Genomic DNA, 16,913 nt, shown 5'->3' with positions numbered 1-16,913 from the left:
TGTGAGCACTCTCGTGAGGGTAATGACTCCGGGGAGATGGGTGGCCATCAGTGCTTGTATTTACTGAATACACCCAGCAGATTAGCCGCCCTCAGGTTAGAAGAGCTGTCTATATGCAAAGTCACATCATGAGCATGTGTGCACGGGGCCGAGGCCCCGCCCCGCAGTCGCTCTGACTGCAGAGGCAGGTTGGTGACTGTCTGTCACCTGGGCTCAAGCAGGGAAGGGGTTAGAGACTAGAGGGAGAGCTCCAGAGGCTGCGGGAGGAGGAGGCATTTAGGATAAAGCTAATGTCGATTATTTGCAGCCTCCGCGATCGGGTGAAGCATTTAGGGTGCGCCTTTCGCGAGATCTGGCTTCTGGTTTTCTCGCGTATACATTCTCTCTGTCTCTGTGGCCTTCCCCTTCTTTCCCCGGAGAATTCCCACTCCAGTTTCGAAATGTATTTCCTCGTGTGCTGCCCGCTTTCTCAGAGCCCCCTCTGGGTTAGGGAGCCCTTCTTTCCTGCTCCCAGGAACACCCCGATTTCGCTTCTATCGTGGCATTTAATACACCTCAACGACATTCCCAGATTCTGTGGTCTTTCTGTCCCTGGGTCTCATCCATCAGTCTGTCTACCTTCTCCTGCGCTATGGCTACTGGTCCACAGGCTTCTTGTAGACAAAGCCATCTTCCGGTCACCATGGTATCCCCAGTTCGCAGCTCGGTGCCTGGTGCATGGCGGGGCTGGGACAATGCTTCTTGAATTGGAATGCATGGATTCAATCCCATACTCTTCTTGTCCTTCATTATGCTACAAACCGTAGGGTGCACCTCTTCCCAGCTGATCCCCCCACCCCACCCCACCTCTGCATTCTCAAATCTGTGCGGATCATAGATGGAAATGATTCTGACTCCCTCTCGGCCCCCTTGGTCATTGTCCTAATCTTGACCCTGAATTTCTCAAATAAGTCCGTATTTCATTTGATGACGTCCATTGCAAAGTTCAGTCAGCAAATATCGAGGCATCAAGTGTGAAAACACCTGCTAACCACATTAAATTCTGAGGATGAAAACCATCAAAAGCAAAAGTCTCCTGTTTTCTCACCCTGGCCCTTAAACTAACATTCACATGAACTTTTAAACCATTGCTGGGGGAGGGGGGCGTGGGGGGAGGAAGGGGGTGGAGCCACAACTTTGAGCCAAAAGTCCTGCATCTTTTGCGCAGGGATTCGCTAGTCTTATGATTCTGGGAGCCACCTTGAGGCTGGGAGCATGGAAAAGGAGAAGTTCAAAAGAGTGGATTTGTTGAGCATGGCTAACTGCATCTAGATCAGTTCAGTTGCATTTCGCCCCTTGGAATTTCTAGCAAGAGTTTATTTGAAACAAAGTTTGAAGATTATGGGTAATTTGAAAACCAACTCAATTGGTTGGCCTTTCCCCAAACGAGTCTATGATCAGAGTTTCCTACACTTCGACCAGAACCACCATTACATGAAAATGTCAAACCAGATGTTTATTGACTCTTATTATGGGTTCTTCCAACCAATGGAGGATTGGCCACCGTGCTGCTTTGGTCCTTTCCCTACTCTGATTTCGGATCCCTGGATGGCTCACCCCTGTATGGAGCTGGGAGCCTGAGGTGAACGAGGACACTCACCTGCACCAGGAGCAGTCTCCCCAGGAAGCCATCCAGTCGCACAAAGACCAAGGAAGACTGGAAATCCCACTCCTTGACTTCCTGGTTCTCTTTGAAGTAAGTATGGAGATTCTCTCTTCTGTCCTGAAACATCTGCTTGAAGAAGTTCAAGGTGTCCACGGCCACTTGCAGTTTTCTCTGACTTTCTTCCACCTCACTTCTCAGGAGGCCTTCTGGGTTGAGATAATTAGAAGCCTGGAACGCAAACAGAAGGTTGTCGCGGAGCCTGCACGCGGTTTTTGTCCATGTCCCAACTCTGATCTCAATAACTGCCCGCCATACTTTCCAGAAGCATGCTGTAGGAAACCTCTGACCCCATCCTCAGTTCTACCAGTGGACTGGCGCCTGGGCTCAAGCCAAACCGTCCACGATTGGCTCAGGGACAGACGGGCGCGTAAAGGAGCCACGGCGAACTTCTGTTGGGCCAGCTTGGGCTGGGGAAGGTGCTCTTTCCTGGGGGATTCTCTCATGACTAGTTGGCTTTCTACAGTAAAGTAATTCAAAAGCAAGAATTCTTTGAACCATAAGTATTCCCCTGTCTCCAAGAGGCTCGATCCTGTACAGCTGTGATGCTTAAGCTGTATGACAGCCGCCTTCGCCACCACAGGGCGTGTCAAAAATAACCTCGTCCTGGTGATGTTATCTTAGCCTTCCTGTCGGCCAGGGCTGGAGCTAGCCTTATCTGGGGACTTTGAAGTACACAAACCAGTAAGTCATGCTAGTTGTTTTGTTGAGGCTGGCTTGGATTGGGCTTTCTTATACTTTCAACCGGAAAAGTCTTTTTTTTTTTTTAAATTTTTTTTTTTAACGTTTATTTATTTTTGGGACAGAGAGAGACAGAGCATGAACGGGGGAGGGGCAGAGAGAGAGGGAGACACAGAATCGGAAACAGGCTCCAGGCTCTGAGCCATCAGCCCAGAGCCCGACGCGGGGCTCGAACTCACGGACCGCAAGATCGTGACCTGGCTGAAGTTGGACGCTTAACCGACTGCGCCACCCAGGCGCCCCTCAACCGGAAAAGTCTTACAAAAATGCTGTGATGGAAGGGTGCTGACCTTGGAGCCAAACAACTGACTTCCGGTCCTGGATTGGGGGACCTTTGGCGACTCAGTTGATCTCCTCGAGCCTTAGCTCACATCTTTAAATATTAATAAGAAATTAATAAGGCTCTCCCTGCCCATCTCACAGGGTCCATCCGAAAATGGCCAAGGTCTTGGATGTCACGGCACTGGTAGGCTGCAACGTTCTCCGTAGATGTTAGTTGTTACGAGTTACTCTTTATATATGTTCATTAGAGGTAAAAGAAGCCAACTTGGGAGACAGATCCCCGAAGCCTCATTAAGGCCCCTTGTTCTGTTGACACACAGACTCCTGAGGTATATGCTGTGCTGGCTGGTGTTCCAAGAGGCCCTGAGGAGGAGGAGTATGGACTGTGTGGTCCAAGAAGCTGTTTCTCTGTAGCTCACAGGCCCTGAGTTCATAGCACGTGCAGGGCATGAGCATGTGGGATGTGGCCAGCCGGCCGCCCTTTGAGACAGGTCCTCTGCTTTTTCCCATTGCACAGTGGGGAACGTGAGGCACAGAGCAGATACGTCACTTGCCCAGGCACACACGGCTAACCAGTGGTGACTCAGAATTAGGCACAAGGACGCCTGGCTCTCGGGGCAGCATTCTTAAGTGTTGGGCTTCCCTGTTGACCCTGGGCATTGATCACTAAGGAGGTCAAGACTCACCACACCCACCCTGTGCCTGACCCCGGGACTTGGGCAGAGGGGAAAGGAAGACCGGTCCTCCCAAGGATTCTAGCACTACTGAGAACACCTTTGGGAGTTACTGGCGGTGACAGTAACACAATTTAAGTGTGAGACTCCTCTGGACTTGAATGATTTCCCTGCCCTGAAGGAAATGCGCCCTCTCCTCTTCCCCGTGACCCGGTGCCAGCCAGCCCCTGGAGGGGGCGGTGGGGGGGGTGGTTGTCAGGAGCCCCGACGGCTAACCTGCTGGATGAGGAGATTGCAGATTTCCTGGAGCAGCACCGTGAGCCGCCCTGGGGAGCGGTAGGACCCGCACGTGGCCCAGATCAGACACACCACGTGGAGCAGAGGCCGCAGCCGTGGTTTCACCTCCGGAAACTCCAGGCTCTCAAGGATCTCCAGGTGGCGGGAGAGTGGCATCAGGTGTGTCCGGATGTCCTGCGCCTCTGTCAGAGCTGGAAGGGATTGGAGATGGTCACCTTCCCTGCTGGGGGCTCACGCCTACCGAGTGGAGCCCTGGTGCCTGGGACGGAAGCTTCCGGGGAGCGGTGGCTGCCATTTCTGCTTAAACTAGGAGGAGAGCAGAGGAAGCTGGTCCCTGAGAACCTTCTAGCTCTTTTTGTTTTTTATTATTTTTTAATTTATTTTGAGAGAGGGAGAGAGCACAAGTGGGGGAGGGGCAGAGAGATGGCGGGGGTGGGGGTGCGGGGAGACAGAGACAGAGAATCCCAAGCAGGCTCCGTGCTGTCAGCGCAGAGCCCGACGCGGGGCTCGATCTCACAAACCATAAGATCATGACCTGAGCCGAAATCAAGAGTCGGATCCTTAACTGACTTGAGCCACCCAGGCGTCCCAAACTTTCCAGCTCTTTTGAGGAAACACTGAGACCTGGAGAGCTCTGGACAGCTGAAATAATGGTCTGAGGAGTCTCTCTTACAAAAGTCCCGTATCTGGACACCTCCCTGGCTCTGCTGGCCCCAGTCCGGTGCCCTGTGTGGAGAAGATACTTTGCTGCTGGCCAACACCATACAAAGTAGATGATCGGAAGGACAAGTTTTAGAGTCAGAAAGATCTGCCTCCAAATGCCGACCCAGACGCTTCCCTGATGTGTGACCTTGGGCACGGCGAGTCGCTCTAACCTCAGAAAGAGGAGGAACAGGAGCTAATTTAAAGAATTCTTGCAAAGGTCTGTAGGCAGCACAAGGAGAGTGTCCCAGGAAAGGTCACGTCCCTGATAAACATTTGGCTAATCAAGTATCTCACTGAGCCCGTACCGAGGGGGAGGCAGGTGGGGACAGAGAAATAGCACAGACTGATGATGGCGGGGTTCTGCTGGATCTCAAAGCCAGGAAAATCTCCCCACCACTTCCTTTGACCACAGCCAAGGAAAGATAGGTGCCTTTCACTAGTCACCTTGTGGTGACAGAGAGAAGAGAAAGTAGGAAACCCAGTGGGTGGGGGACTAACTCTGCATATCACCACAGAGGCAGTGAGGAAGCCCACTGAGCAAAGTATCCCAGGAAGGGCCATTTATAAAGTTCTTTCCTGGGCAGATAATCAGGCGCTATGATGGGTGATCATGGCCTTTGTTATCTTACAGGCTCCCCACTCATTCATCCTAAAGGAAACCCAAAATGTACCTATTTAGTGAAGGTTCTGTGTGCCAGGCACTGATCCATTCACTAGACGTATCCCATCTCATAGACCCCGGGCGGGAGCTTCGTTACTCTCCCATCACGAGTGAAGAAATTAAGACCTGCCCACCATGCCTAGGGTCTTCTTCCCACGGATATAGCGGAACAAAAGCAAGATCACCCCAGGTTTGTGGGGCTGAACCCTGGCTTGATGGCCGCGGGGCTCACCCCGCCAGGAGTTTGCAATGCGTGTACATTTGCACTTTATATCTCCAATGGGAAGTCGTGTGTGCGTCCAATGGTTGAAAGTCAAATATCACAGTAAGTTGATGGGAGGGGTTGGTGAGAACATCAAAACCTCCGTGTGGGGGTGGGGGAGACGCAGCTCCAGCAGCCATGCTAATGGGCACGTGCCCTAGCGTTCAGACACATGGGGAGGAAGGAGGCTGAGGACATTGGGCCAGAGAAGCTTTCTCTTTACGATACCTTCCCCCCACCCCCCCAAAAAAGCAAACCCTTCTTTAATCACATAAATAGGCATTCCCCTGATTTTTAAGAGCACGGTATTTGAGGGTTGGCTCGTCCAGTCCAGGGCGTGGTCACAACTTAGCTCACAAGGCAGATGAAGAAAGAAATGAACAAAGGTGGGTGAAACATAAGCAGCTCAGTCGTCAATAACAGGCTCTTCTGGGACCAAAGCCTTTATTACGTGTAGCACTTGCCAATTTCCATGGCGTAGATACTGCTGACATTCCCACCATGTTGGATTTCAAGCTACCAGCTCGACTTTTCTGAGTGTTGGGAGGGGGGATTGAAAAGAGTTGCAGACAGCAGGTTCTCAAGAACCTGATGGCCAGTCCCCATTGGCTCCAGCCCACCTCTGGCCACTGACCTGCACACATTGCCACCAACAAAGAGCCGGACTGGTGACCAGGCTGTACTATGCCAATCCTGCCCCTGGTGGCCAGAGACTAGAATGCTCCTGCAGGGACCTGTTGGCTTCCTTTTTTCCCAAGGTTTCCTTCCACTGCTGACAATCTTGTTCCACACTGTTTCCTCCACCCCTTTAACTCCCCTGTTTACTTTGCATCGTTTTCCAGTTTGTGCCCACTGATCCAGGAATGTTTCTTCTCCTCTCCTTCTCTTCAGTCCATCAGTGAGCCCAAGAACTACGCTGCTCATGACTAAGACGACTAACATCCATAGTGGGTCTCTTTAGGTTCAAGAAAGGCAGATGCTCTTTGGGGCGCCTGGGTGGCTCAGTCAGTTAAGCGTCCGACTTCAGCTCAGATCGTGATCTTGCGGTCTGTGAGTCCGAGCCCCGCGTCGGGCTCTGCGCTGACGGCTCGGAGCCTGGAGCCTGCTTCCCATTCTGTGTCTCCCTCTCTCTCTCTGCCCCTCTCCCACTCGCTCTGTCTCTTTCTCAAAAATAAATCAAAACATTTTAAAAATTAAAAAAAAAAAAAGATGCTCTGAAATTAAATCGGAAATGGGAAAACTAACTGCCAGCCTCCAAAATCTTTTAAAAAAATTTTTTTAAGATTTTATTTTTAAGTAACCTCTACACCCAATGTGAGGCTGGAGCTCACGACCCCCAGATCTAGAGTCACGCGCTCTACCGACGGGGCCAGCCAGGCGCCCCTCTAAAATCTTTTTATTCTCAGAAGACCCCATCAAAATTTCTGACCAAGTCTTTGCCTAACTCCTATAATCAAAATTCCTTTTCTCGCATCGTCAGAATTGAGTTACCTATGTTTCAAGGATTTCTAATTTTGCTGTCGTGTTTATCCGTGATCATGATGATGGTATTGTTTTTTTCTCCCTTCTTCTCATTGCCAGCATTTACTCGACTGCAAAGAGCTTTCTGAAGCCCACCCGGGAAACCAGATCTTTTATAACTATTAATCAAGCAGAATGATTATAGTCTATTAATCTATTAATGTGCAAAATATATTTGGGGCTCTAAATAGCGGACTCGTAAATATACTTTTAGCGCGTGTCATTTTATTTCAGGGCCCCGAACGTCAGTCATTTGCAGGTCTCCTTTATGGTAGCTGTTGTGCCTGCATACAACCTGTAATATTGCTTACTGAGTGCTTTTCTCAAAGTTGATGCACATTTTAACCTGAATAAAATATCAGATGAAAACTTCGAATCACTACCACAAACAGAACACCGGCATCACTTGCCAAAAGCAGTTGCCCTTTAACACACTTAAAAAAATTTTTTTTTCATGTTTTTATTTATTTTTGAAGGAGAGAGAGAGAGACAGAGCATGAGCAAGGGAGGAACAGAGAGAGAGGGAGACACAGAATCCGAAGCAGGATCCAGGCTCCAAGACGTCAGCGCAGAGCCTGACGCGGGGCTCGAACTCATGGACCGTGAGATCACGACCTGAGGCGAAGTCGGACGCTTCACCGACGGAGCCACCCAGCGGCCCCAACCGTTTAACACGCTTTCAAACATACCTGTCCATTCGTCTCCCACAATCACAGTGGTGGTGGCACGCATCCACTTTTGGGGACACCTGTCCCATCTGAACTACAGTATAAATTGGGAACAATGGCTGGTTCCTCTGGGACACAAAACCTCTCTGCGAAGCAATAATCGGGGGCCCCCAAGAGGGATCTTGTTCCAAGCCAGCTTTATGTGTTGGCAGAGCAATGTCTGTGGTAATATTTTAGGGCCCAAAAGGACCTCAAAGACTAGTCACTTACGGCCACTCTCCTCTGTTAGTTAGCACATATCGGAACCCCCACCACTGGGACCTTTACTCCTTGAGCTGAGTGGTTTCCAGACCCCACGCCGTGGGGCCGAGATGGTGGGGCAGGGGTAGACCAGTGGGGTCTGGACACAGGACGCTCCCCTCTTTAACAGAGCAAATGTAGCTTGGTTAGTTTTACATTGTGGACTTCCGTAGACTGTACTTGAAGAAAGAGTTCTGATCGAGGAGAAAAACGTTTGAAAAACCACCACTTGAATTAAGCTTGAATCACATGAAATTACGGACGCCTTCAAAAGCACATTCTGACCTACCATGCTGAAGAGCTAGCGGGAGGAGGTTTGATAGGAGGGAGGAAAGAAGCAAAGGGTACGGACGGCGGGAGATGGAGCCCCGAGAAAAATTTACCTACTTCTAATCATAGACTTTGCTAACTTTGCAATTTTGACAGGGGCAGATCTTGTCTGGGGCTCCGATGGCCAGTCCCATCCGACAGCAGGAACAGAAAAAAGCAGAACGGAGCTCGAAACGGAACAGAGACTTCTTCCAAGGAGCTAGGGGCGGAGGGACTTGGAATCCAAAGGTGAGAGGTCACAACATGCATGTGCACAGTACAACATGGTCAGCAAAACACTTCCACTTGTGTCATCCCCCAGCGGCCCAGGGAAGCCTACGCGGGGAGTGCGGGGGCCACAACCGCGCTCCGCCCTAAAGCTCAGAGAGGTTAGGTGACTTTGCCGGGGTCACAGAGCCTTGGCAATGCAAACAGACCGCAAGGTGTCTGCTTTCCTGCTTCTAGATTTGGCACTCTCATCACCAAGCTAGACCGTGTCGGGTGGGAGGGTTTCAGGGACCGGAAAATCGCAGAGGGAGAAGACAATTCAGCACTAAACAAGAAATGCGACGCCAGCGTGTTGACGAAAATACCCGCGCGTCCTCACCTGCTACGACATCTCTGCACATGGCTTGGAAAGCTGGGAAGTAGCTGCTGTGGACTCTGTCCAGGAGCCTGGCCATGCCCCTCGCCTTTATCGCTCTCAGTTGGTTGTAAATGTGTTCCAGATCTTCAGCCCTACAACACCGTGGAGAGGGGTGAGTCCGGGCGGACATCGCGAAACGCAAGTCACACTGTGATGACCCCCCCCTCCCCCCGAACACAGAGGGGTCCTGCCTCCGGGTGTTTGCACAGAGGCCGGAGCCAGCCCCACAGAGCGGGGCATCTGTTCCTGGAACAGTGAGGGCAAAAGCCTGGGTCGGGGACGCGGGTTCAAAGGGGCAGCTCCGGGAGGTAACGGCAGCGAACACTGCTGTGACCATCTGGCGGCTCATCTCGGCAGCTGGAGGTCATTAGCTCTTGCAGTAAGGTCTGGAAGGCGGGGTGGGGGGGGGGGGGTGTCGTCAGAACACAGCTGCCGGAGAAGGGCCCGTCAGCAGGTCAGAGGAACGGTCAGTGACGAGGCAAGAGGATGGGGCGTCTCAGCGCTGGGGCACACAGAGGGCCGGAGCCCTACCGGTACGCCTGGCCACGTGACAGGGACACTCTCGTTCAATGCGAGGACAGGGGCGTCTGCCTCAAACATCTTTCTGTCTCCTTTTCAGTGAAGGAGCACTCGGCACACGGCAATAAACAGAAGCAGGGAAACAGGAGAGCCTGAGGGGGAGGGAGTGGGAGCACCAGTCAGGTCTTTCCAGAATCCCGCAGGGGCTGGGACGCCCTGGAGGATGGGATTTCCAGCCCTCCCGATGACTGACTGGGCCCTAGGAAAGGCCGTTTGGCAGGCAGCCAACGGCCAGAACCCCAGATCTTTACAAGAAGTGTACGTATGGCTTCGACTGTCCATGGAGGAGGGGATAGAGGAGTAGAAGAAAAAACGTGACAGTTCACTAGTTTTATATTTGGTTGAAAGCACCTTTGAAGAAGTGTCAGCAGGTAGACAGATCATAGCTCAAGAAAGGAAAGACAGCTAAGCATTTTCCGGCGCTTGGGACACCTGTGTTGACCCAACCAGTGGTGAAAAGTCCCCGGGGGTGGGACCAGACTCAGTGGCTGCCCCTTCCCCCCAGGCCACCATCATCCCCGGTAAGACATCTACGCCCCAGGACTTGAGCATGCGCCTACCTGCTCTTCCAGAACTCCAACTCCACCCTAGGGGTGGGGTTCTCCCCTTGTAGCAGGGGCTGGGAAGACTCTCTCTTGAGCACCCCCTGGACCCGGCGGCTCCACTGGATTACAGCGGACTCAATGGCATAGATGACTGACTTCTGTGTGCAATCCAAGCTGTGGAAGACACAACAAATCTCCCGGGTCTACTGGAAGTAACTCCAGGTGTCCCCAAAACAGAATTCCAAGTCTTTCAAAGATAGGTGGGAAATTCCACTGAATCCAGGCATTGTTCACTTCTGTTGGATGATAGACTCGGATCCGCAGTCAATAAAAAGGACAGACAAAACGCTTATGTGTGCATGCGTACACAATTATTCAAGGTTGGGGGCTTCCCCGACATCCTGAAGACGGGTTTGAGAACTCTGAATCCCACCGAGCCTTTCTGTCACGCAGGAATACACTGGACAGAAGCTATTCGGGTAAATGTCCACCCCTTGCCTGAGCACCCCCAATGTCAGCAAGCTCCCTACTCGACAAAGCAGTGCGATCCTTGGTAGGCCAGCCCGTCCTGGGAGAGAGTCGGTCTCTACACTGAACCCGGAACCACATCTACCTCTCTGCCAATTTGGCTCTGACTTCTGTGGCAAGTCAGTTGGTCTTGGCTCTGACTTCTGCAGCAAGAGGAGGTAGGCTCCGTCCTCCTCCACGAGGCAGGGAATCAGCCATCTGAAGGCCACGGGCAATTTCATTCTGGGCCCCCATTCCCCCTCCTACACCTTTTCGAAAATCCTTCAGTGAGGAAAGCTACAGGTGTTTCGGGAGAGATGTAAATGTCCAGAACACATTTTGGTGGCCTTTTGACAAAGCTTTCATGGACAGCTGTTCATGCCAAGAACCCAGGACACAAGCGACACAGAAAGAATCTATCGCCTGGGTGTTTCAGGCCAGAAACCCACCTTCGCTTATTTTAATTAAATTCATATTTGCTGAGCAACGATATGTCGCAAGTGATTACAGAAGGTATTGAAAGGAAAAGATACTCACCTCCCTGAAATGTGATCCAGCCTTTCGGGAAATTATCAAATTTGAACAAAGCGAGACAAACCCAGCAATGATTACACACACACACACACACACACACACACACACAGACACACAGACACATACACTGAATGTTGTTATGTTAACATATAAAAAGGAACAGGGAAAGCGTCATTTGAGCTTATTTATTTCAAAAATTGAATATTTTTATTAAGCCACATTAGGTTTTCTAGTTAACTGGGAAATTGCTTCAGATTATATATGTAGCAAATTACTTCCCAACAGCAAAAACTCATTATAAAGGACATTGGCATTGGACGCAACACTTAGTCTCCAGATCAAATCACGGGCCCTTGAATGTACAACTGTTGACCAGTAAGACATTTGCAAACTGCTGGCAATATGGCAGACAGCACTCACACCGGAAGGCGGCCTGTTCCCAGAAACACATAGAAGTGCTGGATAGAAGATAAAAAATGTATCATTTAGAAACCCGCTGGCTGAAAAGAAAAAGGAAAAAGACAATCCCCATGGGACAGAAAGAAAGCCATCCCCCCTCCAAGGAGAAGAGGCTGGGGGTTTTCTGCCCACCCAGACACAAAGAGGCGTAGACTTCAAACAAAGCCAGATTTGTGTCCGTTTGGGGAAAAAAAAAAAAAATCCGGAGATCTGAAAAAAGTCTCCAGCTGCCAGGGGGAGGAGGGTGTGGAACTGTAACAAGAGCCACAGAGGCTGGTTCTGTGACATTACGTGCGGCGTAAATGCGCGCGGCTGTTGCCCAGACCGGACCTGGGTCTTTGCCAAGGATGAGACGCTGTCCTGATGAGCAAAATACTGCAAATCAGTGTGGCTGCTCCGGGCCCTGAACTAATTCTGAGTGGGGGAGAAAAGGGCCATGCTGCTGTGATGGCCTTCAGGGACTTCGGGCACAGGGAGTGAGAGGCACGGGCGGCAATCGGCGGAAAACATGCAGTCCGCGGATGTTGGCAAACGGCAGACGGTGGGCTTGCGTGCAGAACCAGGAGGTGTGGGGAGAGAAGTTGTAAAGAAAACACTCAGATAAACCGGCATCTCCCCTATCTCGGAGGCCCCTATGGCCAGGCTGGCGGTACTTACGCACTGTCGCTGTCAGAATCCACAAACCCCACTTCGTCTGCGCCTGCCGGAAGAGGCAGCACAGTCTTCCCGTTGACCTGCTCCAGGATAACCAGGAGGTCGCCCTGCAGGCCGTGGGCGTGCCGCTGGACATCTTGACATACCACGTGGGGCCAGCCTCGGTGATTCTTCTCATTGGCCAGGACGGGGAGGACCACCTGGAACGGAAGCACGCGGGAAGGGAAGGTGGGAATTTTTCTGACGCCTTCAGGAAAGACTATCTTAGAATGGCCCAGAAGGCCACCCGCAACCTTTTGCAGGGCGAATAGGAGGCGATTGAAAATGTCAAAATATAGGACGAATGCGGGTAAGAAAGCCCATCTGTCTACAGGTGTTATGACTAGGGCGTGTTAAAAAAGCAAGCCAAGTTGAGGATCTTAAATCTACCTGTAGGGTGAACATTAGTTGGTTTGGGCCGCCCAGTAGGGTTCCCCTTTTTTTGGTGCTCATTTCTAGGTCCAGAGGCGGGACGTGAACAAATCTGAGCCAATGAGAGTCAGGCCAAAGTCTCGCATCTGAACTTTTTGACGAAGAGAGTTTTCCTTTTCTAGGAGTCCAGAACGATTGTGGCCACCTTGCCAATATATGGAGCCTTAGAATAAGGCCAATATGGGGGCGCCTGGGTGACTCAGTTGGTCGAGCGTCTGACTTCAGCTCAGGTCACGATCTCACAGTCTGTGAGTTTGAGCCCCATATCGGGCTCTGTGCTGACAGCTCAGAGCCTTCAGCCTGCTTCAAATTCTGTCTCTCTGTCTCTCTCTGCCCCTCCCCTGCTTGTGCTCTGTCTCTAAAATAAATAAACATTAAAAAAAAAAAAAGAATAGGGTCAATATGGGGAAAAGACAGTTTATAGATGGAGAAAAGCCCGTGTCCTCTGACATCATTAGAGCTCCTGAATCAAGCTGCTCCAGAATTTTCTTAGCTACTTCACGTGGAGGTTTTGTCACTAGCAACTTAAAAAGTTGTAGTTGATGGAACCTACTAGGAACATCTCACAGCTGAAGGAAAGGGATGAGAGAGAAAGAGAGAGAGAGAGAGAGAGAGAGAGAGAGAGAGAGAGAGAGAAACCCAGATGATCGGGAAATGGGATAAGGAAGAACCAAGGAAATAATGACAATAGAAACTCATATGGCTGGTTGGGTTCTACGAATGACCAGAGTCCATGTGGCTACGAAATGGGACACCTAGACCTGGCGGGTGAAATCGAAGAGGGTGAGCCTTGCCTGGTCTGTCTGGAAACAATCACTGAACTGAGAATTTATAACAGCAGGTGGACAGGGAGTGCCAACAGAGAAGATGTTACAAATCAAGTCCCACTCATTCATGTTGAGAAAGGACGCTCTGGGGCGGGGGGGGGGGGCGCCTGGGTGGCTCAGTTGGTTGAGGATCCAATTTCAGCTCAGGTCACGGCCTCACAGTTTGTGAGTCTGTGCCCTGCATGGGGCTCTCTGCTATCCCTGCAGAACCCGCTTCAGATCCTCTGTCCCCCTCTCTCTCTGCCCCTCCCCCACTCGCACACACTCTCTCCCCCAAATAAACAGACATTTATTAGAAAGAAAGAAAGAAAGAAAAGAAAGGACCCTTTTGGACCCAGGGCAGAAGGCCCAAGAGGAAAGAGAGAATGAAGAGTAATATTCTTAGGATCTCAGAGGCAGGGACTGTATCTCATCTGGTCTTTTTATACCCACAGTCCTCCATAAGGCCTGGCATAGAGGAAGCACTCCATAGAGGTTCACAGAATAATTGAACGTACGCGGTCTGAAGAAAAACTGGTGAGTGAGCTTGCACCGGATTTTTGAGGGCTCTGAGAGAAAAATAATGAACGTGAACTTTCTATGAAACGAAAAGCTACTCCTTCATTTATTCAATAAATATTTATTAACCATCTATATGCTAATCGTGTTCTAGGTGCTGGGAAGGTATGTCAATGAACAAAACAGACAAGAATTCCTGATCTCATGAAGTTTGGGGAGAGACAGTCCATCAACGGAACGTTCTGCAAGAGAGGATAATAACAAAGCAGGGGAGGACGATCAAGAGAGTTTACAGTGACAGATGGACTGATTGGTGCAGGCTTCGTTGAGAAGGTCACATTTAAACAAAAACTGGGGAGGACAGGGAGAGAGCTGTGCAGATCCTTGGGGGACGTATATTATAGACAGAAGGTAGCTGGCTATGGCAGTTGGGGTTTCGGAGAAGCAAAGGCTGGGGACAGCAATATCCGAATCGGGTGGTTTGTGAAACTCTGGGGTGGGGGGGTGTGAATGACGGCTCCCGAGAATCTGAGGACAGATAGAGAGGAGGGGGTGTCCAAGCAGTGAGCCCAAGGGCTCTCCAGTGTTAGGAAGCTGGCAGGTGCCATTGATGGAAAGGAGTGGCCATCGCGACGTCAGAAGACTGGTGTCCTGAAAGCCAAAGGCCGCTCACAGGTCCAACCAGAAGAGGACTGCTGAAGCATCCGGCGTCCTGGTAACGCCGACGAGCTCTTCACTTTGTCTTCCGTGCGACGTGGGGGTGACCGCAGGCTAAAACAGGAAGAAGATGGGGCCCAGCGAGAACAGACACAAATCCCAGGCATTCTGCTGTCGAGGGGACCACAGAAAAAAGGACGAGAGCTGCCAGGAGGAATGAGGATTCTGTCTGATGGGAGTTACCTGGTGGGGAAGGAAAAACCAAGAATGTAGGAGAGAGGGGAGAGTCGTTGGCGTGACCTCTTCAAGGAAACGAGAATGGACGGGATTCGGAGCAAAGGTGGAGATTTTAGTCTCGGGGTTGCCACCAGGGGACGGCACACGGTCCTTCCGTAGCAACAGGAGGGATGGCAGAGTAGGGTGACTTTAGATATTGGCAGATGGGACGGATAGAAGCACTGGTGGGAGTTTTATTCTAAGACTCCCATGTTCTCAAACCAAGTAAGAAGCTGAGGCTGATAGAAATTCTGACATTTGAGGTGGGGGGTGGGGGTGTCGGGGGGGGTGTGCGACAGGGATCTAGAAAAATCAAGAGAATGATTGGAAGCATGGGTGTCACCTGGGAGGCGTAGAAGGCCTGTTACAGGTTCGGGCTCACGGATTTAAAGTGGGGCCAGTGGGTTTTGTTGGATTCCATCAGGATTCTGGTTTCACCAGAGGAATAGGACAAAACGAGGCAGGGGCCAGTGAGTCCGGAGTTTACCCAAGGTCATGATGATAATGGAGGAGAAAGCACGTGAGTCTGGAGAGGGACAGCGGGAAGGCGACAGGATGGAGGGATTGGCGGTCCCAGCAGGGTCGTGGGCCTGCGGTATGGGACGCTGTGTGGAGCGAGCTGGAAGACAGGAGTGGTGGTCAGAGAAAGAGGTCCCTGATGTGGGATCCTGAGGGGGTGGTTTGGAATGGGAGGTCTGCGAACAGCCACAGTAGAGAGGTAGGCAACATCGTTGGAGGAGGAAGTGTCAAGGACCCCGGAGGCCGGCTTATTGGAAGGATCCTTCCTGCATGTGACGAAGCAGCCAGGTGGTAAGGTAGGGGTGATGTTGGAAAGAGTCACAGTGAGCCGGGGGCAGGGCCGTCAGTACATGACGCAGCAGTGAGACGGGAGAGGCGGGTTTTGTCTGATGGCGTAAGATCCAAGTGGAGGTTTTTCTACACGAGTCTAGAAGCAGCAAGGAGGAGCGAAGGCTCAGAGATGGAGAGGCTGTGGGGACAGACACACAGCTGAGTCCTCCAGGGACAGCGGGGATGGGTTAGGGCCAGGTGACAAGGAGGGGTCAGAGGAGTGAGGACGCTTTTGAGTGGGGTATCGAGGGACAAGAATTCTTGTCCTGTAGGGCAAACCTACAACACAGCACACTATTCCGGCTGTCCTCATGTACTGTTTCTAAATTCCATGACCGTCCTGCACGATCGTTTGACCCTGGCTGCAGAGGTCACATGACACTGATGCATTGCCCAGAACCGGGATTCGAACCCAGGCCCATCAGATTCCATATCCCATGCTCCCTCCCCCAGACACAGAACTTCAAAATGGCACCCAAGTCTCGGACCTCGGGGAAAATAACCTGGCAGCAGTGAGTGAAGTGGCCAGGAGGAGGAAGAAACTAGCAGGAAACTCGTTACTAAGTTCTGTCAATTCCAAGAAACATTGCTTGGATGCCTTTTTTAATTACTTTATTTAATCTATCTATCTATCTATCTATTATCTATCTATCATGTATGTATTTTGAGACAGAGAGAGAGAGAGAGAGAGTGCACACACATTCAAGCAGGGGAGAGGGGGCAGAGAGAGAGAGAGAGAGAGAGAGAGAGAGAGAGAGAGAATCCCAAGCAGGCTTCATGCCCAGTGCAGAGTCTGACATGAGGCTCGATCTCACGACCCAGGGATCACGACCTGAGCCAAAATCGAGAGTTGGACATTCAACCGACTGAGCCACCCAGGTGCACCTTGGATGCATTTTTTTTTAAACCCTGTACTAGTGTAACAAAATAATGTTAAAATGTATAGCTTCCTCCCTCGTTGGGAGGAATCATACCCCACACCCACCCCCTAACACAAGAGGGCTTCTCTCAGCCACAAGGGCTCCTTTGGCTTGAGTGAGCTGAGCGGGGTGTGGGAGGATGAGGGGAGTATGCCACCAGGGGTGGAGGAGAGGGGGCAGGAGCGCTGGGAGGGAAGGAGGGGCTTAGGGGACAGGAAGTGAGCTGGGGGCTGTAACCGCCCTCGATCAGCAGGGCGAGTAAAAGAAGTAGATGAGGGAACAGTGGTTGAATGGCCTATGGATGGCTGTTAGCGGCTTTGAGAAATGCTAAGGCCTGAAGGTAATCTAAAAGTAAATATTTTATTTGGA

The 16,913-nt window shown here is 51.2% G+C and overlaps 1 protein-coding gene across 1 annotated transcript in view; it reads right to left on the bottom strand.

Annotated features, from left to right (window-relative positions):
* The window catches only part of DNAH9 (dynein axonemal heavy chain 9), a 332,285-nt gene that overhangs the window by 310,254 nt on the left and 5,118 nt on the right, over positions 1–16,913 (bottom strand). Inside the window, exons 3-7 of the mRNA XM_043585501.1 lie at positions 12,050–12,246; positions 9,908–10,066; positions 8,730–8,860; positions 3,676–3,887; positions 1,640–1,873 (exon numbers count right to left, since the gene is read on the bottom strand). Coding sequence (XP_043441436.1) covers positions 1,640–1,873; positions 3,676–3,887; positions 8,730–8,860; positions 9,908–10,066; positions 12,050–12,246 — 933 coding nt within the window. The remainder of the gene's footprint in view (positions 1–1,639; positions 1,874–3,675; positions 3,888–8,729; positions 8,861–9,907; positions 10,067–12,049; positions 12,247–16,913) is intronic.

Source organism: Prionailurus bengalensis, chromosome E1 (genome assembly GCF_016509475.1).
Source record: "Prionailurus bengalensis isolate Pbe53 chromosome E1, Fcat_Pben_1.1_paternal_pri, whole genome shotgun sequence".
Classification (NCBI taxonomy): domain Eukaryota; kingdom Metazoa; phylum Chordata; class Mammalia; order Carnivora; family Felidae; genus Prionailurus; species Prionailurus bengalensis.
Note: the sequence above shows the minus strand (reverse complement) of the source record. Positions and strands in the feature narration are given on the sequence as shown.